A 23,737-nucleotide genomic window follows, 5' to 3' on the forward strand; every position below is an offset into this window, starting at 1 on the left:
AGTGAAGTGTTTGTCGCTTAGTTGTATCCAACTCTTTGCTACCCCATGAACTATAGCCCTCCAGGCTCCTCTGTCCATGGAATTCTCCAGGCAGAATACTGGAATGGGTTTCCATTCCCTTCTCCAGGGGATCTTCCCGACCCAGGAATTGAACCCAGGTCCCCTGCATGGCAGGCAGAGTCTTTACCATCTAAGCCAGTAGGGAAGCTATAAGTGTTGTTAGAGAAGTTTGTAAATTGTATTCCAGAAATTGAAAATTTCCTGTCCTGCTCTAGCAGTGACTTAATGGATTAGGAATTCATTTACTGTCTGAATAATGGGGTGCTTTCCTGGAATACCCTTTTGATACTTGTTATAATCACACTGACATATATGACAGACATTGTGATTGGAGTTCATACTGAATTCCTTACTTAGGGTTTATTGGTGGAAATAGTGATTTCTCTGTAGGAGCAAATTGACAGGTACACCCCTGACTTGCTTAGACTTATTGCATCTTAGGATATGAATCAGTGGAAAATGTTGCAATTGATTCCCCTTTGAGTTCACTTTCAAATGATGTTCTCCATGTTGAGGTTTATAATTTGTATTCCTCATTCTCGACATTTTGTGGATGTCTTTTGAATTTTTTTAGGGAGTGTCCCTGCGTTCCAGGCGTCCTGCTAAAACTTCTGTAGAGGAGCCTGAGGTTCTTATATCAACAGAAAAGGTGAAAATAAACAGAAGCGAAAAGAAGTTCGTGCAGCCCTCCCAGGAGATGAAGCTCCAAAGCCCTGAAGATGCAGCTGAGAAGCCTGCCTCTGGGGGCAAAGTTGAAGAGAGGCGAACCCGCTGGCGACCTGGGAGGCAGAACCAGACGCCTTTGCCTGAGGCTGCAGAGGAGAAAGCGAGGGAGGGAAGGGTGGGCATCCGGGAGAAGAAGCAGGAAGAGAAAGAAGAGACAGGACATTCAGACCCCAAGGGTTCGAGATCCAGAAAGGTTAGCATCCGCCCTCAAGGAAACCCTTCGGGGAGTGCATCCGAGCAGAGAGCAACCCGCAGTGCCAAGAGATGTGCCCACAGTCTTCAAAAGGCTAGTAATTTCCTGTTGCTCTTTTTTTAAACGCAGAGACTATTTCAGTAGAGTTTTTACCCCACGTCGCGAGAGCAGACACAGCACATGGAATAAAACGCTGCCACCTCCCACTTAGACTAATGTGAGAAGCAGGAATCTAAAGCATATTCTGTGGCTCACTATTCAGGTGGATGTGGCTTGGGAATTCCATTTCAAATAGTAAATTCACATGGTGAAGTCTTCTTTCAGGGATTTATCCAGTTAGTACTTTCTGAGTTCTCACTGCACACCTGTACTAAGATTCCAGGCACTGCCTTCATTGTGTGGTTAGAGATTGAACAAAACTTCCAGAAAGGTAACGCTTGATTTCAAAGGCGTCCCCTTGGAAAGCTGGGACACAGAGCGGGTGGGGTGTCTGTAGGCACAGTCCTGTGAACACTTCCCATTCAGGAGGCAGTCTGGTGTCCTTTCTCCCTTCCCGAATACGGCAACCCAAGTGTGGTCTCCGCTCACACTCAGATAGCACTGATGTCCCCTTTGGACACACCAGTTGTCTAGAAGGTCCAAAAGACTTCAGCCTGATTACACATTTGAATTCACTTTTTATGAGTAGTATTGATAAAAATCAGTGAAAAATGAATGTGGATTTTTTTTTTCTTTTTTATGATGTATTTATAACTTAAAAATAGCTTACCAACCTGTCCGTCAAGACACAATATTTAACTTTAAAGATGTAAATAGTAAAAAGAGTTTAAGGCAGCTTTTACAGCCTCTATTTTAAAGCTCATTTCCAGCCTCAAGATTAATTTTCTAGAACTAAAGGCCTGCATCACACCCTGTAAGGATTTGGGTTTTTACAGAGTAGAGTTGGTTACACAAACTGTTCTTTCAAATGACTTAAGAGATATTTTTTCTTTCCAAACAGGAAAGTGACAATGTGTGTGTCAAGAAAATAAGAACCAGAAGTCGTCGAGACCCTGAAGATAGATAGCTAAGAAGTTTAAAAGGGAGAAAAAAAAGTAATGAATTTAGTGATAAGTTGTAGTACAATATTTGCCATAAGTTTTAAAGTGAATTCTGTAAATAATGCTGTTGGGGGTGGGTGAGGTGGGGGTTTAAGGGAAGAAGGCTTAGAATTTTCTAACTCAAGAGTTTATTCAAAAGCCCCACATGGAAATTATGAAGGAGACTGCTGAGCTTCCTAAGTTAGTAACAAATGTAAAACTTGAGTAGGAGGGTGGGGGGAGTTTGCAAGGTGTGGCCTGCATCTCGGTGAAACGAAGCCCTGAGGCTTGTGACTGCCGCGGTCAGTCCCCACTGGCCGTGGGCTCTAGCACTTGCCACGCCGCTGTGAATGCTTCCGTGTGTGTCTGTGTCCTCCATCCCAGTGTGAAAGGCAGGGGCTTCTCTCCAGCACCCGGCAGGCACTCAGGAAGCAGGAATGAACGGGCAGAGGACTAGAAAAATGAAAGTTAGGGTGTCCGCCTTCACCCCGGGGAGACCGCGGGTCATCTGCACAGGACGGTCCTCTGCTTGCCGCCCTGGCCTCGAAGGGAAGAGACGTGATTCGGAGGCTGGTTTGTGATGCCACTTGCAGGGTGACGTGACGCTTTGTCTGAGGAAGGCCTGGCAGCTTGCCTTTTTCACGTGAAGTGCCTCTGTCTACACCAGGACTGCTTTCATCTGAGAGGGCGCCTCCCGACGCGGCCTGAGGGCCGCTGGCCCGCATGCCCCTCGATTCCGCGCTGTGACGCCCCTCTGCACGCTCGAGTCACGTCTTCCGAGCTTCCTCTGCTCGCGCCTGTGCTTTCTCTGCCCACACCTGTTGGCCTGACCTCGCGCCTCACCTCGGATGGGAAGCCCCACAAGCTCAGACGCTCCCCACCCCGAGAAAGAATGGCCATTTCTTACGCCCGGACTTCGCCCTTCTTCGGTTTCAGAGCCACCCGTCTCCCTGCTGTTCCGCTCAGTCCTCCGGCTCCTTGGTGTTCCCCGGGTCAGACACGGGCGCCCCGTCCCTCCACTCACCCGTGTGGAGGCCTCCCTGTCTGCCTGCCCTGCCTGGTGGAGGCGAGGCTGGAGGACGGGAGGGTCGCTGCCCGCGCGTGAGCTGTCACCCCTGCCTCCGTCGACTCTTGTGTCCACCCCCCCCCGCCCCCGCCCCCGCCCCCGCCCCGGGCCTGGCGTGGAGTGAGGTCTACATCACAATAAATGCTTTTGAACAAATGCATGAATCCAGGCATGTCTGTCTGAGTCAGCGGTGTTTGTTTTTGCTATTTTGGCTGCCGTAATACAGTTTTAGACGACGTTGCCTGAAATCGGGGTCGTCGTCAAGCGGGGCTGGAAAGAAAGTGGGATTCCGACGAGCAGAAGGGATGGTGTTTCAGAAAGCGCGAGCCTCCTTAGGAAAGGCCTTCTGGACGTGTGAGTCACTAGGGCGTCACTTAGGCAAAGTTCAAGGAAACGTAAAATGGGAATTTTCTATGATTAAGTTGTTCTGCCAACACTTCAGATTTAGCATTGTGAACCTCACATATAGAAAAATTTCAATTAGCTGTGTTCCTGGGGAATGGGATTAAAATTAATTAAGAAGCTATTAGGGTTCATTTCTAACCCAAAAATCTCACCGAAATATATCAGCATATTTTCTTGCTTTCATAAGTAGAGTATTTCAAGAGCATAAGAAGGGTGGTTTTATCTTATATGGTTGTAGGTGCTGAATTAGAGAAGGTCATTCAAATGTGTTTAAAAAAATGCACATCCACAGGACACATCCTTTATTTAGCATTTTTTGGGGGAGGAAGCATCAGATAGAAATATTAACCATTACTATTTAGCCAGGCTAATTGTGTGCTTGAGAATGGGGTACGAGAAATAAACATCTGCTCGCTGTGTGGTTTGGTAACTTCTCTGAGCCTCAGATTCCAAGTGAGTAATAACATCCCTCTGGTGGAAAGCTCTCATTAAATGGAAGCTAGTTTTACTATCTCCAAGCTTTTCCATGATGTGGTTTTTTTGCTTTAATTTTCTACCAGTCAACTCTTGCCTTCCTCAGTTAAGACTCTACCCCCAACATGTAGTATACACACATGCATACATGAACACATACACACCCATTCATTCACACACATGCATACATATGCATGAATATACAAGGTTCTTACATATGCTCATACACACATGCACGTAGTACACACACATATATGTATAGACACACACCCATTCATTCACATACATATGTATGGATACACAGTATCTTACATGCACATGCTCACACACACATGTAGTATATTCACATGCATTCATGTACACATACACAGGCACACCCCCATTCATACACACACATGGATACACACCCATTCATTCACACACGAACCCATGCTCACACACACACCCTGTTCTCTTCCCCATTCCCTGCTTCTCTTCAGCCCTGAGCTCAGCTCCAGTGAGACTCCCTCCAGGAAGCCTCTTGCACCCCTACCCTGGTTTCTCGGGCTGGGTTGGCCCCCTGTTTCATGGCCCAGAGTCATGCTGTACTTCCTGGTGGAATAGAGCATAGTGGGAACTAGGTGCCCCCCTCTAGGATGAAGCTTTGTCCATCCAGGAGGGCGACCGCAGACTGACGAGTCTCTACACTCTGATGATCAGGGGCAGGAAGTGTCTGCGATGAAATGATGTTAAAACTCACAGTAGTTGTGTTAAAGGGAGGAAGGCAGAAAGAAAACCATACCAAACCAGACACTGAGTGGCAGACGGGTGGGGCAGAGGGCCTGCTCCCAGCCTCCTGCCTGCATTTCCACAACTGCCATAGCCAGACAGGGACTCACCCCAGCCCCGGCCAGGAGGCCCACTGGCCCTGCAGGAACAGCCCTGGTATTTGGGGGAGGGGACTCCCCACCACCCAGGCCTTGTCCTGCTTGTCTGGACTCCAGGGGAGTCACGGGACTCCAGGACAGGGATTTGGCCCAGGCTGCAGAATCAGCAAATGACAATGCTTGTTGCCCAGAGGTTGGCCGCCCTGATGTGACCAGATTCTGGGAGTGAACTTGCAGGCAAGTCCCAGGGGTAGGAGCCTGTGGTGCGTTGGCTATAACGTGAATAACAAAGGGTCAGTATCCATGTTTTAAACAGAATTACTATAAATGAATTTGGAGAAGGGAATGGCAACCCAGTCCAGTATTCTTGTCTGGAGAATCCCTTGGACAGAGGAGCCTGGCAGGCTACAATCCATGGGGTCGCAAAAAGTCGGACGTGAGTGAGCGACTAACACATCATAAATGAATAAGGCAAAGTCAAATGACTCAATTAGGAAGATGGATAAAAAATACAAATTGGTGATTCACAGATGAAGTACAAATAAATGTGAAAAAATATTCAACCCACTAGAAGTTAGGGAAATGCAAATTGATAGGAGGCATGGGTTTTTTTTTTCTTTTTTTTTTTGCCTCTCAGCTTGACAAGAGCTCAAAGGCTTGCCATTATCCATGGTTAGTGTTGGGGAGGGAAATGGGGATCATCCACACCATAGACGGTCTTCAATTATTGAAAAAGCCACAGAGCCTGCTAAAAGCCATGCCCCTAAGCTGCGCCATCCAATCCCAGCCAGGTGCTGACCTCCTCTGGCCATCGGCTCACCTGCCGACCCATCCTGAGATCTGTTATCACAGGGGGTGCATTGGTGTGTTTCTGTGTGACAATGGGCTCCTCTGAGGCAGACCTGGGGTCTGTTCCCTTTCAGCGCCTCACACCCTCCTGGGTCTGTGCACCCCAACAGGTGGTCAAGTCCGTTGACCCCTGGTTGGCTGGGGGTGCTGGTTTCTGTCCTCATGGACCCTGCTCCAAACCTCCTCCTCCTTCCCCCCTCTCCCCACTGTTGCCTGCCTCAGGCTGCGTCTGCACCTTCCATTCTCCTGCTCTGTTACGGGGAAGAGAGCCCCTACCACACCAAGAGCAGTGGTGTGGCCCCCCCTTATTCAACAGATGTGCAGACAGACAGACCCATATGTGCGTGCTCAGTCATGTCCAACTCTGCAACCCCATGGACTGCAGCCTACCAGGCTCGTCTGTCCATAGAATTCTCCAGGCAAGAATACCGGAGTGGCTTGCCATTTCCTTCTCCAGGGACTCTTCCCGACCCAGGGATCAAACCCGCTTCTCGTGTCTTCTGCATTGGCAGGCGAGTTCTTTTATCACTAGCACCACCTGGGAAGCCCACAGACCCGTAAGGCAAACCCAATAGCTAGAGGGTCCATAGGAGCAAACAGCATTCATTGCAGGTGAAGGGGATTAAAGGTTTTCAAATGATCGATTTTAACAACTATAACAAAGCTTATAAAATTTATTAAATACAACCAATAATAAAAAGCATATGCTTAAATTTCCACATTAGGCCCAGAATATCTGAAAGAGGAAGCTGGTGAGTGTGAGTTAGGGAAGGTGTGAAACTGAAAAAGAGTGATCTGGGGCCCCAGACACAGATGTAGAAAGGAGACCTAATAGGAGTCGAGGTTTTAGGAGCAGAAGCAGTGTTGGAAAGGCTTTCTGATCCCACCTGGCAGTGGACTTGGAGCATTTGGTCCCCTTCCTTGTATATTCTGAGAAACCCCTGTTAAGAGCTCAGAGCTTCTGTTTGGACTCTAGGAGGGTCGCCCTCCGTAAGGTGGTTATAATCCAGTCTTCACGCACCACTCAGGCTGCTGACCAGTGCATTGGCCATCGCACCCTCACATGCTGGGGTTAGGGGGCTGTGTCTATGCCATGTCTGAGTTAAATTTTACAAGTCCTAAAATTGTCTACATAAATCCATGCTTAGCTCCTGATGAATGTCTTGTCTAGAAGGATTTAAGGCATAGGAATGAGATTAGGAGACTTCACTGAAGAAAGAGACGCAGGCTGGAAGTCAAAGTAAAGATTTATCCTTGCAACAGAATGTTTTGGATCTTGCAATTTGCATATACAAATTCAGCAACATTCACTGGCACTGGAATCAGAGCAAGATCAAATGATAAATGGAATAAAATGAAAAAAAATGATAGTTGAAACCAGAATACATACATATATTATAAAGATTGTACATAAATTAAACACAACTTAGTGAAACACAACAGAAATATCAGTAATCATACATTTAAAAAAAGGCATATCTCCAAATGCTGAAACAGAGGCATCAGGCTCATTTTAAAAAGTTTTAAAAAACACATAAAAATACCTTTTAAAACACTGGTACGCATTCTTCATTCATAGAGCACATGGAGAGAAACAGTAAAGAGAGTCACACAGTGACCAATAAAGCAAGGAGATCAGAATGGTCATCTTCTAATCACTATTTGGCATTTGAATGCAACCGCATGCAACAGAGAAAAACGTCAAAGGAAAAATGACTTTACCAGCATGGCACTCTTCAGTTATGTACAATGGACTTTCTTTGACCCAAGGGGAGGAGGTGCCAACTTTCAGGGCAAGACAGACAGGATGCAGAGTCCTGGCACACCCACCGAGGCTGCAATCAGAGCTGCAGGGTGGTGGCGGGGGGCCCGGAGGCTGGCAACTGAGCCCCCCGGGGAGGCAAGTGCTGCCGTGACTGTGGAGGGAGCAGGGTGCTGCACCCCAGGGCCAGTGCCGTTTGCTCAGTTCTCAGAACCACCAGGGTGGAGCCTCAGCAGATGTAGGCGATGGCCCAAGGGGCAGGAGATACACACAAACGGAGTGCTTTCCTGAGGGCACCCCTGAAGAAGTCTACCTTAATCCCAAGACACGAGATGTCGGCTAGACCACGAAAGGGCCTGCAGGATGCTGAGTAAAGGCTCCTGAATTTGGACCCCCATCCAGGCCCTTGGACGCTATCCCTGTGTTGCCATCGCTGCCAACAGCAGCTCTATTTCTAGGCTTCGGTGCTCAGTTTTCTCTCTTCCCCTTTGGTCAAAGAAGGACTTCGGGCTCAGGACTTTAACAGTGAAAACAAATGGGGCCACCTGGTGCATCTCACAAAGCTCCCTCCGTGCTCCTGTTTGACTCAAAAGCATCATCAGTGTGCCCAGAAGGGAGAGGGAGGCGGTCAGCTGTGTGAGGAGCCCAGGGCTGCCTCTGGTGGCATGGCAGCACTCAAAAAGTTGTGCTTTTGCCCGTCCAGCTGGGCGCCTCCTCTGACTTTTGGGTGGGGCGTGGAGGAGCTGAAGAATCTTAATTACCTGTGGGCCTGTTATTAGGATACCTTGGGTTGTACTTGTGCAATTGGTTACCAGTGGAAATATCAAATTAGGTCTTTAGATTCATATCTCTTTTAGAAAGCAAAAAAAAAGTACCCCAAAATGAACATGTTAAATGAATTCAGAAAGGTAGACCAGATGTCTTTTTTTACATTGTGCTCATCTACTCAGGCACCTAATGACCATAGACAGGAAACTGCCATTAAATTGAACCTTTCCGTGTTCACCCTCTTTTCTTTTGCCCCACAAGCCAATCCTGTCTGGCAATGAGATCATTATTATCCAGTGTCAGAAGTCTCAACAGGAACCATTGAAAAATAAGTTAGTCTTTAGAGTAAGGATTTCTCTTTCCTTTTATTAAATATTAAGGAGTGGGACTTTAAAAAAAACTGTATAAATCTAGATTTTAAGATTTGTTTTTCTTACAAACAGTCTTAACTTTTACAAGACATTTTTTTTTTTTAAATACCAAAACGCTTCTTCTCAGAAAGTTTAAAGCATAATTGCTTGTGGTTGCCTGACTGTTTCTTCCAAGCAGGAGCTCCTGGCTTCTCTGTGCGTGTCAGATGCGTTATCTGACCTTTTGGAATGGGACGTGATTTTTCACTGTGCCTTGAGGCATAGCTCACGACTAGCAGGGCAGAATGGTGGGGTGTGGGTGGGGGCAGAAGAGCGAGAAGGGCAATAGGTGTGATTCTTGGAGGGTCGAGACAGAAGGGCAGCAAGCAGCGCCAGGGGAGTGAAGCTCTGAGAGCTGCTTTGCTGGACCCGAGGCCACATGGCCACTGGACCACTGGCCTTCACATCTCTTTTGTCTCGATAAGATGGCACGACACAGTCTTGAACAAATGCATTTTTAAGTATCACTACATAGCCACCGATTACTCCAGTGTGTTTTAGACCTGGACTCGGGTTGTAAAGTCTTCCTTGATCTTTAAAAGGTAAAGGTAAACCACATGGGCTGAGACTGAGGACTACAAGACTTGTTTATGCCGTATCTTCACGAACAGTTTGCCTTCAAAAAACTGCCACTGCTCAGGGCTGTGAAATCAATATCAGGAAATTTTCCACTAATTTCTGAGTCCTCGACTGTTTCCTAATGAAGTTGTGGTTAGTACCCTGCATAAATAAACACACTCGGCATATTAAGATTTTTAGCATTTAGAAGCGTTGACTGTGTGAAGTTAAATGATATGAATCTAATGAAAAATTAAAATATTTTTTACTGATATTAGCAGAAATATATATTTTATGGGATATTATTTGACCTTAATACATTATTCCAGTTTTTAAAGGGCATATTTAAGATTTAATAACTTTACAGCAGGTGGCCTTTAAAGCATAACAGAATATATACAAAGAAATTAGGAAGGATATTAATGTCAACTATGAAATAAATTAACATGATTTTTACAAAATATACTGACCATTAAATTAAAAAATATTTTAAGGCAGGAATTTTCATTTGAAATTAGCATAATCAGAAAATATATCAATAAAATCTTGTACCACTTTGTAGCAGAATTCATACTGTTCCTGAAAAAGAAAACCAAGAACATATTAAAATAATAGTAAAGATATATTTAATTAACTTAATCAGAAGAAACACTAAAGAGAAGACATAGGAAAGTCTGACCAGTTATTAAACTATTGTATATCCTGATGCGGAGAAGGCAATATCCCCACTCCAGTCCTCTTGCCTGGAAAATCCCATGGATGGAGGAGCCTGGTAGGCTACAGTGCATGGGGTCGCACAGAGTCGGACACGATTGAAGCGACTTAGCATAGCATAGCATAGCATATCCTGATGCATATAAACTTCTGTTACATAATTTAGTTTTTAGGCACACAATGTTTCCAAATAAAGCTATTTTTCTACATAGAAAATGTCAGTGTTTCAACTCAGTGTATTTTGGACTCACTCTCTGAGTGAGAGATCTCTAGTTTTCATATTTAAACTAAAAACCACTACTTTGGAATGAAAAAATAATAGCAAACCTAACATCAAACTTCATAATGCAATGAAAATAACCTATAAAAGTTAAATAAGATGGAAATATAGATTATTTTTAAACCTAAATTTACACTACAAAAGGTCATTGCTTTATATCAATTTTACAAAAATTTGAAAGAATGATGCCTCGCATCTGTGGGTGCGTGCATCTTCAGTTGTGTTAGATTCTTTGTGAACACACAGACCGCAGCCCGTCAGGCTCCTCTGTCTGCAGAATTTTCCAGGCAAGAATACTGGAGGGGGTCACCACTTCCTACTCCAGGGGATCTTCCCGACACAAGGCTTGAACCCCCGGCTCTCGTGTCTCCTGCACTGTCAGGCAGGTTCTCCACCGCTGGGCCACCTGAGGAGGCCCCTAACTTACTAGCGTTCTTGGACATCGCCTGACTTCTGACCTTCCAGCAGCTCTTGGAGGTTGTGGGACTAGAACCAGGTGATGGGTCAACGGGGGCCAGTGGGCGGGGCTTGTGACACCACCAGCAATGAGCACTCAAAAGAAGAAAGGGGGACTTCGCTGGGGTTCCAGTGGGTGAGCCTTAGAGCTTCCAGTGCAGGGCATGCGTGTTTGATCCCTGGTTGGGGAACTAAGATCCACATGCTGGGCAGTGTGGCCAAAGGGGAAAGAAAAAAAGAAGAAGAAATGAAAGAGATGGGGAAATGGCAACGCCTGGACTTTCTTGGCGAGCCTACCATGTGTCTAGGAAAACCATGTGAGCACAACAGGAAGCAGGCGGGGGCAGGGGTGGTGGTGGACCCCAGTGGTTTGAGGAACAACGATGGCAGCTACCCTTGCAGACCCTTGCAGACCCTTGCAGACCCTGGTCACTTGCTGGCCCAGTGAATATGGGAGCTAGGGAAGCAGGGGGCCCAAGGGAGGCTCCTAGCCCCCTCCTCTTCTTCCCCAGCACCTTGGGTTCAGCCTCTTACCTAAATTCACATTGAACAAGAATCTACCGGCCTTTGGGTTAGAAGAGGCCAAACATTAGCCCGTCTAGCCCTTCTGGGGTCTCATTCCAGCCAGCATAGGACAGAACTGTGCTTTCTAGGGAAAGAAAGACGGAGCCGAAAGCTGCTGTCCTATGGTTGCAGGGGCGTTGGGAGAGTCAAGAGTCACTACAGGGTCCTCCCTTCCAGCTACTAAGATCCCATCCAGTCCCAGCCCTTGGAAGGAAAGAGAAAGTGCCTGTGTCAGGACTGAGTGAGCACAGAGAACCAGTGGGCTGCGCCAGGGAGCTGGGAGGGCAAGTCCTAAAACAGGAAGCCTTGGGGAAAACTCCAGTAATTTGGCCACCTGATGCGAAGAACTGACTCATTGGAAAAGTCCCTGATGCTGGGAAAGATGGAAGGTGGGAGGAGAAGGGGATGACAGAGGATGAGATGGTTGGATGGCACCACCGACTCAATGGACATGAGTTTGAGTAAGCTCCGGGAGTTGGTGATGGACAGGGAGGCCTGGTGTGCTGTAGTCTATGGGCTCGCAAAGTGTCAGACGCAACTGAGCAATTGAACTGAACTGGAACTGAACTGGGGAAAATAAATATGTCCCTGGAGAAGGGCATGGCACCCCGGCCCAGTGTTCTTGCCTGGAGGATCCCATGGACAGAGGAGCCTGGGGGGCTACAGTTCATGGGGGTCTCAAAGAGTCGGACATGACAAACACTTTCATTTTTCTTGGGAAAAGCAATGGGTTATAACAGTCTTGAAAACTGAACTTGCTGTTGCAGGACAATCACCGAGTTTGGTAGGGAGGCATCTCTTTTGAAAACCAGAAAGGGTGGGTTTTCACCACGTAATGAAGGAGAACCTATGGGCAACTGTGCTCTACATGGATTCCTTAAGCCCCCTGGGTGGCGTCTGGAGGCTGAGTGAGACCCAGCCAAGGACAAGAGCCTACGTGACCCGTGGGAGGCAGAAGATGACAAGAATCAGGATTGTAAATGTCACTGCCGTTTGTGAACGTCTACGTCTGTAAACATAGACTGGAATCTGCCGAACAGTTTGCTGACATGCAGCTGGGCCTCTGTCCAATGGGTCTTCTAATCCAAACTCAGGGCTGTGCCCCTCCTCACGTGTCTGCCCAGGGGACAGACCCCACCCCGATGCAAGGGAGGAAAGGAGTCTGTGAAGCTTGACTGTACGCTGTCTGGGACTTTCAGCTCTTTGTCCTGGAAACGTAACCTCCCTCCTTCCATCCCAGCAGACCTGAACTCCTTCCATGCAACATACATCAAATGCAACATGAGACAATTCCCAACTCCTCTGGAAGCCGTTTCTTACCAGGGTTTGCACCATGTGTGGCCTCTGAAGTCGTAAACTCTTCACAGCTTGGAATACATCTAAAAGCCCCTCAGCCTTGACCCGTTCCAGGATGTTGCTGAGTGCTATGAAAGTCCCCGTCCGCCCAGCTCCAGCACTGCAGAGAGAATTGGAGTGAGACCCTGAAATTCGCACGTGGGGATGAGAAACCCACAGCCTCCACCAAGCCCTACACGTCAGCGCTGGTATGACCGGAGCTTGGCTCTTTAATGGCCATTTTATATGTAACCTGGTTCTGGAAGGAGAGTCAGCAAACACAGAAGTCCTCAAGAACGTGCCTAAATGTAACATGAGTCAGATCAGAACCAGTGACGAGTTTTCAAGCTGGTGGACCCATTTCCCTTCCTCCTTGTGGAGGGACTCTCAGAGGATGGCCCCTGGACTGGCAGCAGCTACATCACCTGGAAACTTCTTAGGAGCGAAAACCCTCCTTGTTCAGGCATAGGGAGCTGCAATCCTAGCCCAGATTCCCTGTGTGTGCAGGGACCACCTTCCGAGACGGGAGGCGTGCAGGTGGATAGAAGGGGTGCTTGGACACAGGACAGCCCCTGTCAGGAACGGTCATAACTGACACTTCCCGGCAGTGAAGGTCTGCATCTCCTCCATTTAACAGGATCTTTTGGATAAACCCTGCAGGAGCAGACCCTCTTGGGAGAGAGAGAGCAGGCCTAACAGAGGCAGGCTTGGCTGGCCTCTTCCACGGAGCCCTCGGTGGAGGCGGGGTTCCCACAGGGGCCCCAAATCCCGACTGTGGGTTTCACTCACCTTTGTTTGCATCCCCGGTGCCCGACACCCATAACATTCAGTCTGGGTTTGCGGAGGCAGAACAAGAAGGAACTCAGTTCTCCTTTATTCTAAAGGACATCTACGAAGGCACCAGGGACTGAAAACCTAGGTGTGCACCCCCTGCTGGCCATGCCGGATGTGCGCCTCTCTGGGTCCAAAGTCAGGAAAGAGGCCAAACCAACCCTCCTCCAGGTTAAGCTGGGCTTTGCTGACATGCGGGGTAAGCGGGTGGGGATGAATGGCAGTCAAAAAAATGGGAGCCACATGTAGACAGAGGCACAGAAGTGCAGTATTAGAAGCAAATCAGACCCCATCCCAAGATGAGACACCCCAAGCTTCTGCAAATCAGACCCCAACCCAAGATCAGACACCCCAGGCTCCCCCAGGAAGACTTTTGCAAGGGTGGTCAAGGTCCCTGCCAGCAGGGGTCCTAGCCCAGAAGGAAGGAGGACTGGCATGTCTCCACAGGATTGACCCTCCGCCCCCATAAAGCTGTTTATCACGTTTCTTGCTGGTGGGGTGTCCTGCCGTGTCCAGGTGCCCCCCAGTGGGTCCCTCTGTCCACGGTAGGGGGTGGGGGGCTTGCGAGCCAGGCTGAGTGGTGTCAGGGTGGGCTGGGGCTGCGGACCCTCTGCTATGGACCCCGGCCTGGGCATCCCTGAGTAGTTTAAGACAAGCTTCCTGCTGTGCTGGGTGGCATGCCAGCCAAAGCCCGCCGGTCTTTCAAAATGAAGATAAGTTCGGGGTTTGTCTGAACTGTGCTTGAAAATGTCTCTCTTTTTTTTTTTTTGGTGACTTAAAAAGCATAAAGAAATGTGTCTGAGTCACTTCCTGACTCCTTCTCACCAAATGCTTCTGCAAGTCTAGGAAGATATTTATGCATTTGTGTTAAGTCTGGGAGCGGGGAAAGGTGAAGAAGACAGTCCAGGGAAGCGGTGCTGCCGGGAGCAGTGGACTGAGCGTGGGGTCCACGTCGGGCCCACCGGGAGGGGTGCCCTGGCCCTGGGGCCCACTTGCCTGCAGTGCACTGTGATGGGGTGGTTGCCGGTCTGCTGCTGCTGCTTCTGCACGGCCGCGATGAGGTCGATCATGCCCTTGCCCTCGGCCGGGATCCCAATCTCGGGCCAGCCGTGGAAGTGGAACTGCCGCACCACCCGCGTCTGCTCCTCCGGCCGGGTCAGGGGCTGCTGGGCAGGAAGAGGGTCTCAGGGCTGCGCGGTCACAGCCACCCAGCCTCCCCGACCCCAACCCCGCCCGGGGGATTCGGACCACAGTCTCGAGCAGCCCGCAGAGTTCCCATCTGGCTGGCCTCCCAGATGCTGGCTGTTCGTAGGCTGTGGTCACCATAAAGCAGAAGGCCAGCTGTGCCTCCTTCTGGGTGGCGGTCACGACAATCAAAGGATACTCCCCGGAGCCCCCAGGGCCTGCCAGGCCCTGTTATGGCAGTTTTGCTTGAGATGACAGGAATCATCCCTTTTTTGTAAGAAGCCAGGACCCACTTCCCTGAGAGCTCAGTTGGGAAAGAATCTGCCTGCAATGCAGTTAGATTCCTGGGTTGGGAAGATCCACTGGAGAAGGGATAGGCTACCCACTCCAGTATTCTGGTCTGGAGAATTCCATGGACTGTATAGCCCATGGAGTCACAAAGAGTCGGACATGACTGAGTGACTTTCCCTTTCAGGACCCACCATGTCCCTTCAAGGCTGGGGATGAGCAGTTTCGGAGTCTAAGGGCTCTGGGTCTTTCTGCGACCCGTGTGGAGGAGACCAAGTCTTTGGGCAAAGCTGGGTTTCTCTGTACTGACCATCTTGAGCTCAGAATTGGATCCCATAGGTGGGTCGTTTTACCCATGGTTGACATACAGGGAGAGTTCCCAAGACCTGGCTGGTGGAGGGTGGTGAGAGGCTCTGAGAAGGTGTCTGGCAGAGAACCCCGGGAGGCCTCTGTGGCTTCACCCACGCACTCCTCCTGCTCTCTGACCCACGGAGGTTTCTCCCAGGGACTGGGCAGCGGTAGGACGCCTCTTGGAGTTGGCTACTTGGCCCTATAATCCCTGGGCTCCAGCAAGGAGCTGGGGGACGATCATGGAGGTGAAATCTTACAGGAGATCAGCCACTTGGTAACACAGCTGCTTACTGCCCACACTGACCACTGACACAAGCGTGGCGATCTGGAAAGGCCTGAAGGACAGGACATTCTGGCACAAAGACAGAGCCCACACGACAGCTGCAGGGGGTTCTGTCCACAAGAGACTAAAGGTCTCTGGCAACAATACCTGATTGAAGGTGACCAGGAAGTCTCGTATACTGATGGCTTCAGAAAGGGTATCGCTCTTTATTTCGATCGTTATTTCTCCGTGAGTCACTGAGCCCTCTGTTGGCCAATACTGGTAGCATTTATCCTGGGGGATAAAATAAAAATGTTATAAGTCTCGTAATAAAGAATTTGCTGCCAGCAGTTTTAACAATAGGATGCAAACGTGCTGTCAAACCATTTAATGTATTTCATCTGAACAAGAAAATAACACATGAACATAAATGTGAATACTACTAGTGCCTGCTAGTGACCAAGGGAACAAAGCAGACGGTCCAGGAACAGACGTGCGTGTGTCTGCAACTTTGATACAGGAGAGAAATGACGACACAGAGGAGGGGCCAGTCAGTAACTGGAGCTGGGAAATCAGTTCTCTGTATGGGAAAAGTGAGCTGGATCCCTAATTCACCCACTGCCTGGGCTGATATGAATGCCCTAGCCCCTCCTGGAGTTTGGCAGTGTACAACCTGCACTACTGTATATGGTAGCCTTGAAGTTTAATAAAAACAAACCAAGACAAGGGAAGACTTGAAGTCAAAAATAAAACTGTGAAAGCCTTAGAAAAAATATCTTTTCATTTTGGGGTACAGATTTACCAAACAAGAGCCCCAAAGAGCTAACTAACCATGACAAAGAAGATCTCACCATCAGATTATATTAAAATTAACTGTGTCATCAGTAAACATTTTGTTGTTGTTTAGTCGCCAAGTTGTATCTGACTCTTTTGCGGACCCCATGGACTATAGCCCACCAGGCTCCTGTGTCCACAGGATTTCCCAGGCAAGAATACTGGAGTGGGTTGCCATTTCCTCCTCCAGGGGAATCTTCTCCACCCAGGGATCGAACCAGCATCTTCTGCATTGGCAGGCGGATTCTTTACCACTGAACCACTTGGGGAACTCCAACAAACATTGAGAGAGTAAAAGACAGGCCATCAACTGAGATGAGATACTTGCAATACATAAAGGCAACAAGGAATCAGTACCAAGAATATATAAAGAATCCTCTGAATCAATAAGAAAAGTGCAAACAACCCACAAGAAAAATGAGTGAAAGGCATGAACAGACACTTTGCACAAGAGGAAACATGTCATCATCTATAAATATACAAAGTGATGCCTGACCTCAGAGGGATCAGAGAGATGCAAGTTAAGGCCACAAAGAGATGATATTTATACCTATTTAATTAACAAAAACGAGGATGCCAGACAATCCTAGGGATGTCGATGAAAGGTGTTGATCCTGTGTCCGCTTTGGAAACCGTAACTACTTTGGAAATCCATTGGGAACTGCCCTGCCAATCCAAATGTTCACACACTCTCCAACGTGGCCTTTTTGTCTCTGAACCCTATGATTCCTCATGCATCATAAAACACATACGAGAAAGTACCCACAGCACTGTTTGTAAAACAACAAAATGGAATCAAACCAAATGCCTATGACAGGAGGAGGGGCAAGTCAATGGATGCAGTATGCACAGTTTGTGTCATGGAGCATAAGGAAATAATGATGAATGAGCCACAGTTATAGGCAGCAACACAGCAAAATATCGAATGCATAACTTTGAGTGGAAAAGTCAAGCCTCTGAAGACTGTATACCTTGTGTGAATGTCACTCAGTTGTGTCTGACTCTTTGTGACCCCATGGACTGTGCAGTCTGTGGAATTCTCCAGGCCGGAATACTGGGGTGGGTAGCCGTTCCCTTCTCCAGGGGATCTTCCCAACCCAGGGATCGAACTCAGGTCTCCTGCATTGCAGGTGGATTCTTTACCAGCTGAGCCACCAGGGAAGCCCCATTGTATACCTTAATGGTACCCTCTTATATGAAGTTGAAAAGCAGACAAAACTAAACAGTGGCTTCTTTAGGAATATATATGCTTGATAAAAAAAAGATTTCTTAAAAATCTAAGAAAACATCCACTAGGATAGCTTTAATTAAAAAGATAACATAAGTGTTGATGAGGGTGGGGAGAAACTGGAATGTTTGTACATTACTGGCGGGGCAGCTGCTTGAACAGTTAAGTGATATGAGTTTGCAAGATAGTTATGACAGGCCCCAGCAGTTCTACACCTAGGCATCTACCTAAGAGAAATAAAAATATATGTCCACGTAAAAACTTGTCCATGAATGTTCAAAACAGTATTCGTAACAGCCCAAAGTGAAAACAACCCAAATGGCCAAAAACTAATGAATGAATACACAAAATTTAGAGCTATACTATTAAAAAAAAAAAGAGTGAGGAACTGATTCATGAATGCACCTTATAAACATGCCAAATGAAAGTGCTCAATCACAAAAGACGGGTGGTATGATTCCATTCCATGAAATGTCCAGCTGAGGCAAATGCATAGAAGGTAACTAATCTGGGTAGTGGTCATTCATGGGTATGGGGTTTCTTTTCGGGTGATGAAAATGATCTGGAATTAGTAACATTATACAACTCTGTGAATATCTTAAAAACCACTGAACCGTACCCTTTAGAAAGATGAATTGTATGATATGTGAGTTATATCCCAATAAAACTGTTTTAAAAAAGCAAAGAAGTTAAAACCCACAAATTCAGGGTAGTGGATACCTCTTGGGAGAACACCTAGGTAAGTATATGTTATCAGCAAAAGTTTGGTTTTTCAACTGGATGATGGGCTCAAAAGTGTTTATGATGCTATTAAATAAAAACAAGAAGACTATGTGTCTCTGGATGGATCTCTGGCAGAAAAGAAATATTTAACCCATTCACTTCTACCAGGACTATATTAATTAGGCACACATTTCAATACCTCTTGTCTTTTTGTCCCAAGAAAACTGAATAAAGTTCTTTTTCTTCAACAGGTTGTGATCAAACATGTGTTTGTGGCAAACACAAAGTGGCAGAAATTCAAGGCAGATTAAAAGGTGGCTCAGATGATAAAGCGTCTGTCTACAATGCGGGAGACCCGGGTTCGATCCCTGGGTCGGGAAGATCCCCTGGAGAAGGAAATGGCACCCCACTCCAGTACTCTTGCCTGGAAAATCCCATGGATGGAGGAGCCTGGTAGGCTGCAGTCCATAGGGTTGCAAAGAGTCGGACACGACTGAGTGACTTCACTTTAAATAAAATGTAGGTTAAGAACAACAGCCAGTGGGGTAGTTACAATGAACGGGAGTTCCTGGGGCGAGGGGAGGGGGTGGAGTTGAAATAAACCCTTTTTCATTTCCAGCCTCTCTCCCTCCTCACTAGTCGTGGCCTGGCCTCGCAGCTGATGGCAGGTGAGACGTTCCCAAGGCACAGGCGGTCCATCGGGTGGGCTGCACCTTGCCCGTGAGCCGCCCCGGAGGCGGGCGGGGGCCGGGGGGCGGGCTGACCTGCTCTCTCTCCTGGACTTCAGTCAGCATCACGATTGTGTGGCACTTCCACTCCCAGACCATCCTCCAGAAGTCCTCCACCGTGTGTGCCAGGGGCCCCTGGGTGGCGATGAAGTAGTCCTTCTGCCGGTAGCCCTTCAAATGGGAGCAGAGGTTCAAGTCTGGCTTCCTCCCATGCGGGGACACGTGGGTTTAGGACAGCCCAGGGCCGCAGGAGGGACGGGATTCTCCAGGCTTCTGGGGCCTGAGCTGAGCCCCAGATGGCACACACTCAGAAAACAGGTCAAGGGGCCCCTTCACCCCTGTACGGATGTGACAGGACCCTTGCCTGGACTGGCTTTGATTCTATTCAGAATGCGTCTGTACGTGTCACAGCTAACTTAGCATCAAGGCAGGGCAGAGAGGGTGCAGAGTTAGAGGGATTGAGTTAATTCCCCGGTCCTGGCTTGGGGCCCACGTGACCCGCCTCCGGCACAGCGTTCTCTCGTCTGTAAACCAGAATCCGCGCACAGACTTGACTGCATGCTCTCTCCCGCCCATTCAGCTCTGCTGTGCACAAGGCAACCTGAGACCAGGACTGAACTGAACTGTGCTGTTCACGCAGAGGTCACCGGACAGAAAGCGCGTGCAAGCAGGGACAGAGGGCTGGAGTGTAACAGCGAAGCAAAAGAGAAGTTATGATGTATTAAAGGCAGAATGGAAAAGCGGCCAATTATCAAGTAGCGCAGGTACATCCTCTATTTCAAAGTTCCTTATTCATTTTTTTTTTTTCCAGCCAGTGTTTGCTAATGAACTGGTTTGGCTTTCTGGGGGCGTGTGCACCCTTTCCGATTGTGAAAACAAGTAGAGGGAGAGATTGTGATCGCGGGTGAAGGGAGCTGTCATGCACGCACGCTCGGCAGGGTCCCGGCACTTACATCTATAAAGGACGCGTTGATGTAGTCCGTGTACTCCTGGCCCCTCTTCATGGAGAGAATCACGCGGTTGAAGTCATCTGTAAAGCAGTGCGTCCCCTGGGTCAGAAGCGACCCCATCCTGCCTGGCAAACTTGAACTCACTGTTAGGGGCTTCCGAGACAAAGCTTATGGATAAAATCACTAAATACAGTCAACCCCTTGGAAGGTTTCCCTCCTAAACTAGGTTCCTTCAAGAGGCCCCAGGAAGCTGTGTTTTGTGAGGCAAGTTCTAAAATAACTGACTCATTGTTTTCATTGGAAATAAATTGAGGTGCTGGGCTGTGCTTAGTTGCTTCCCCTGGGTCAGAACCAACCCCATCCTGCCTGGCAAACTTGAACTCGCTGTTAGGAGCTTCCGAGACACAAAGCTTATGGATAAAATCACTAAATTCAGTCAACTCCTTGGAAGATTTCCTTTCTAAACTAGGTTCTTTCAAGTGGCCGGGGGAAGCTGTGTTTTGCGAGGAAAGTTCTCAAATAACTGACTCATTGTCTTCATGGTCATAACCTGAGGTGCTGGGCTGGGCTTAATCGCTCAGTTGTGTCTTGACTCTTTGCAAACCCGTGGACTGTAGCCCGCCAGGCTCCATGGTTCTTGGGGATTCTCTAGACAAGACTACTGGAGCGGGTAGCCAATCCCATCTCCAGGGGATCGTCCCGACCCAGGAATCAAACCAGGGTCTCCTACATGGCAGGCAGATTCTTTACCAGCTGAGTTCCCAGGGAAGCCCTAAATCGAGGTAATCCATACCAAAACATAAGCAGTAAGGTAAATTTGAGGAGTCAAAGGAGTGTGGCTGGGCAGGCAATGTGGGGTAGTCTGCCGGAGGCATCACAGCCATAGAGACCCTGGGGTCTGAGGCTGGAGAGGGCTTGCCCAGCCCCACGCACTGCCGGCCTGGGCAGGTCCACGTGAGGGCCTCCTGCTGCGGGAGTCCAGGAGGGGGTGCGGAGGGGAGGTCTGGGGGAGCCTTCCCTCGTCCCCTCAAGGTGGGTGCCTCCCCCTCCCCCTGGTGTTCCTCCGGTGCCTCTGCTCCTGCCAGGCCTGTAGGCTTTCCCTCCCTGAGACCCCAGGCTGCCCAGTGCCTGATGCCTCCCTTGCCCATGGTTTGCCGGCCCCAAGGCCTCTCCCTGGAAGGTCTCAGCTGAGTTCCCTTCGGGCCCGGCTGCACAGAGTGGGCCAGGACCCTGCTCTGTGTACAGGGGAGTGTCATGCCTCCCCCTAGGCTTAGGGGAGGACATGATGACATCTGATAGAATCAGGAGGCACCACGTCAGTCCCGAATCTCATCTCTCCACTTCCAGGAAGTCACCCTCCCTCTCCCGCCTCCGAGCCCAGGTCACAAGCTGCCGCCTGACACCCGCGGGACAGCCTAGGTCACTCACGTCTTCACAGGCGGGCGTTCATTTCCCCACACTTGACAGAGCTCCCCGAGGGCACACCGCCCCGGACCCCTGGTTTACAGGAGCGGGTGGTCAATGACCTTCCAGCGACTGAAGCCCCAGGGTACCCGCCCAACAGCTCCTGCCGCGAGGGCCTACACTCCGCGGGCGGCCCCTTACATGGAATGATCTGGATGACCCTGGCCTTCTTCATGTTCGCGGGCAGGTTGCCTGTCCTCATGTTCTCCTTCATGATGCGGACATTTGTCAGTTTCTGCAGCCAAGAGAGACACAGCTGCACAGTTAAAACCCTGACGTTCCCGAGAGACTGCTCAGCCTTCTAACCCCACTGCCATCAAGGACACCCGCTCAGAGGAAACGCCTATCTCCATCTCCAGACATGACCCGAGTCTTGGGAGATAAAGACGCTGCACGACATCCCCCCTACCCCACCAACGTGGCTGCGGAGCTCTGAAAGTCCCCATTGTTCTTCCCTTGAAAGTCACGGGCAGGACGGACCCCCTGGCTTTTCTGGGGGTTCCTAAGGGAGGAAGCAGCTGCAAGCAGCTTCATGTGAACGGGGTCGATCCTCCTTGAGAGCAGGTCGGCGCTTACCCTGAACTCCTCCTCCAGCCCGATCTTGTCGAAGTGGGCGGTGGGGCCGTGCAGAGCCTGCAGGTGCTTCTCCAGGGAGGACACGTCCAGCTCGGTGTCCCCGTAGAGGTAGTACTCCAGTAAGGCTTGGTAGATGAACGTGTACTGCATCTGCAGAGAGACCCAGATGGGCTCCAAGGGGGGGCCTTGGAGTAGGGGGGCCCTTCTCTTTGTGCAAAGGGGAGGGGGTCAGGGGGACGTCAGATTAAGGGCTCTCTGTAATGACCATCTGCAGCCTTGACGAGGGCCAGGGTGACATGGTCCCGGCCAGGCACCGCTCTGCCTGCACCTGACACGCATCCCGGGGCGTCGGGGTTTGCTGAGCCAAGCTCACACCAGCACGGGCTTCTGGGCCAGAGGAGGGTATGACTCACGTCCGTCTGAACCATCTGAGGTCGCTGATTGCGGATTCTGGACACGAAGTCAAAGACGTCCACCTTCTGCTCTGTGTGCATCATGTCCATCATGGCGTCGATCACTATGAAGGTGCCCGTCCGGCCCACGCCCGCGCTTGGGGAGAGAGGAAGAGGCCACGTCGTGAGTCACGTGTCCCCAATGCAATGATGGGACCTTGGGACACGCCTGCAGTCCGGACCGGAGGACACGCCACCCTCAAAGACGAGCCTCTTCACAGCGCAAAAATTTCCCTCCAGTAATAAAGACAAATCCAGGTGAGGCCACCGGAGAGCACCAAAATCTCAGGGACAAGATCTCAAATCTCCTTCCGGGTCATGTCTGACTCTGTGCGACCTCAGAGACTGTAGCCCGCCAGGCTCCTCTGTCCATGGGATTCTCTAGGAAGGAATGCTGGAGAGGGCTGCCATTTCCTCTTTCCTCTTCCAGCGGATCTTCCCAACCGAGGGATCGAACCCGCGTCTCCTGCAGGTCCTGCAATTGCAGGTGGACTGAAGGCTACTAACAGGCTTATGGAAAAGGGCCACTGTCTAAGCTTTGTGTGAATTGTACTGGTGATTTTTCTTCTATTACCGAATGCTGTCTCCTCATTATCACTTGTGCAATTGAATTTTTTTTAATTGTCACACTTGATGTGCTTTTCCAGGTTCTTCATAAGAAAGTGGGACCCCAGGCCAGGTCTGTTGGCTCTGGAGCCAAGGTCATGCAAATGGGGGCACCAGCTGGCTCTGTCTGGGACCCCCGCCCTGAATTCTGGGCTGGCTGGGGCCGGCTGGTGCTCAGGGGCTCCACCGAGAGGCCTCCTTCCTCGGGAAGCTGCCCGATGCCACTCTGGGCTTGGGTTTCCTTTCCCGCAGGGCCTCCCCACGGCAGTCTCTGGCCATCCTCCCACCTCCACCCTCCCTGTCCACCCAGATCCCCTCCAACCGATGCAGGCCATTCATATGTGTCTCCCCAACACCCAGGACTCAGCAGGTACACAAACAAACTCAGCCAACACCCACGGGACGAAGAAACCCCCTAATGGTCCAGACCACAAGTGCACAGAGCAGCCAAGGGTGCCGGGTCACAAGGTTGAACTGGGCTTGCCCCCAGAACCCCGACCCCCTGCAGCTTCAGCCTCTTTTTAAAAAAGAAAGTCATCTTTTAAACAGAAGGTTCACAACTTCAGGAATGACACCCCCTCCCACCATGTTCCTCTTTTGAGGGGAAAATGGTACCACTCTTTCCAGCTAGTCTCCAAAATGGCACTAGACAGGCAGGGAAGACCTGCCCCCTTGGAGACTCCCTGCTCATCAC

At 49.5% G+C, this 23,737-nt stretch overlaps 2 protein-coding genes across 18 annotated transcripts in view; one reads left to right on the top strand and one right to left on the bottom strand.

Moving 5' to 3' along the window:
* MKI67 (marker of proliferation Ki-67) overlaps positions 1 to 3,280 on the top strand; it is a 30,005-nt gene extending 26,725 nt beyond the window's left edge. The window contains exons 14-16 of one of the 3 annotated variants that reach the window (XM_081573382.1): positions 635 to 1,072; positions 1,980 to 2,073; positions 2,652 to 3,280. In XM_081573382.1, the coding sequence (XP_081429508.1) occupies positions 635 to 1,072; positions 1,980 to 2,045 (504 nt within the window). In that variant the 3' untranslated portion in view covers positions 2,046 to 2,073; positions 2,652 to 3,280. Of the gene's footprint in view, positions 1 to 634; positions 1,077 to 1,979 lie in introns of all 3 variants that reach the window. The other 2 variants (XM_081573383.1, XM_081573381.1) reach the window with 2 other exon arrangements.
* A 3,667-nt stretch (positions 3,281 to 6,947) lies between these two features.
* Positions 6,948 to 23,737, bottom strand: part of PTPRE (protein tyrosine phosphatase receptor type E) — a 178,942-nt gene continuing 162,152 nt past the window's right edge. For 6 of the 15 annotated variants that reach the window (XM_081573385.1, XM_081573390.1, XM_081573388.1 and 3 more), the window contains 9 exons: positions 22,399 to 22,534; positions 21,986 to 22,135; positions 21,551 to 21,644; positions 19,949 to 20,025; positions 19,032 to 19,166; positions 15,651 to 15,776; positions 14,393 to 14,559; positions 12,551 to 12,686; positions 6,948 to 9,795 (listed from right to left, as the gene is read on the bottom strand). In XM_081573385.1, coding sequence (XP_081429511.1) covers positions 9,721 to 9,795; positions 12,551 to 12,686; positions 14,393 to 14,559; positions 15,651 to 15,776; positions 19,032 to 19,166; positions 19,949 to 20,025; positions 21,551 to 21,644; positions 21,986 to 22,135; positions 22,399 to 22,534 — 1,096 coding nt within the window. In that variant the 3' untranslated portion in view covers positions 6,948 to 9,720. Of the gene's footprint in view, positions 9,796 to 12,550; positions 12,687 to 14,388; positions 14,563 to 15,650; positions 15,777 to 19,031; positions 19,167 to 19,948; positions 20,026 to 21,550; positions 21,645 to 21,985; positions 22,136 to 22,398; positions 22,535 to 23,737 lie in introns of all 15 variants that reach the window. The other 9 variants (XM_081573389.1, XM_081573386.1, XM_081573393.1 and 6 more) reach the window with 3 other exon arrangements.

Source organism: Giraffa tippelskirchi, chromosome 2, assembly GCF_054371585.1.
Source record: "Giraffa tippelskirchi isolate mGirTip1 chromosome 2, T2T-mGirTip1v1.2.pri, whole genome shotgun sequence".
Classification (NCBI taxonomy): Eukaryota; Metazoa; Chordata; class Mammalia; order Artiodactyla; family Giraffidae; genus Giraffa; species Giraffa tippelskirchi.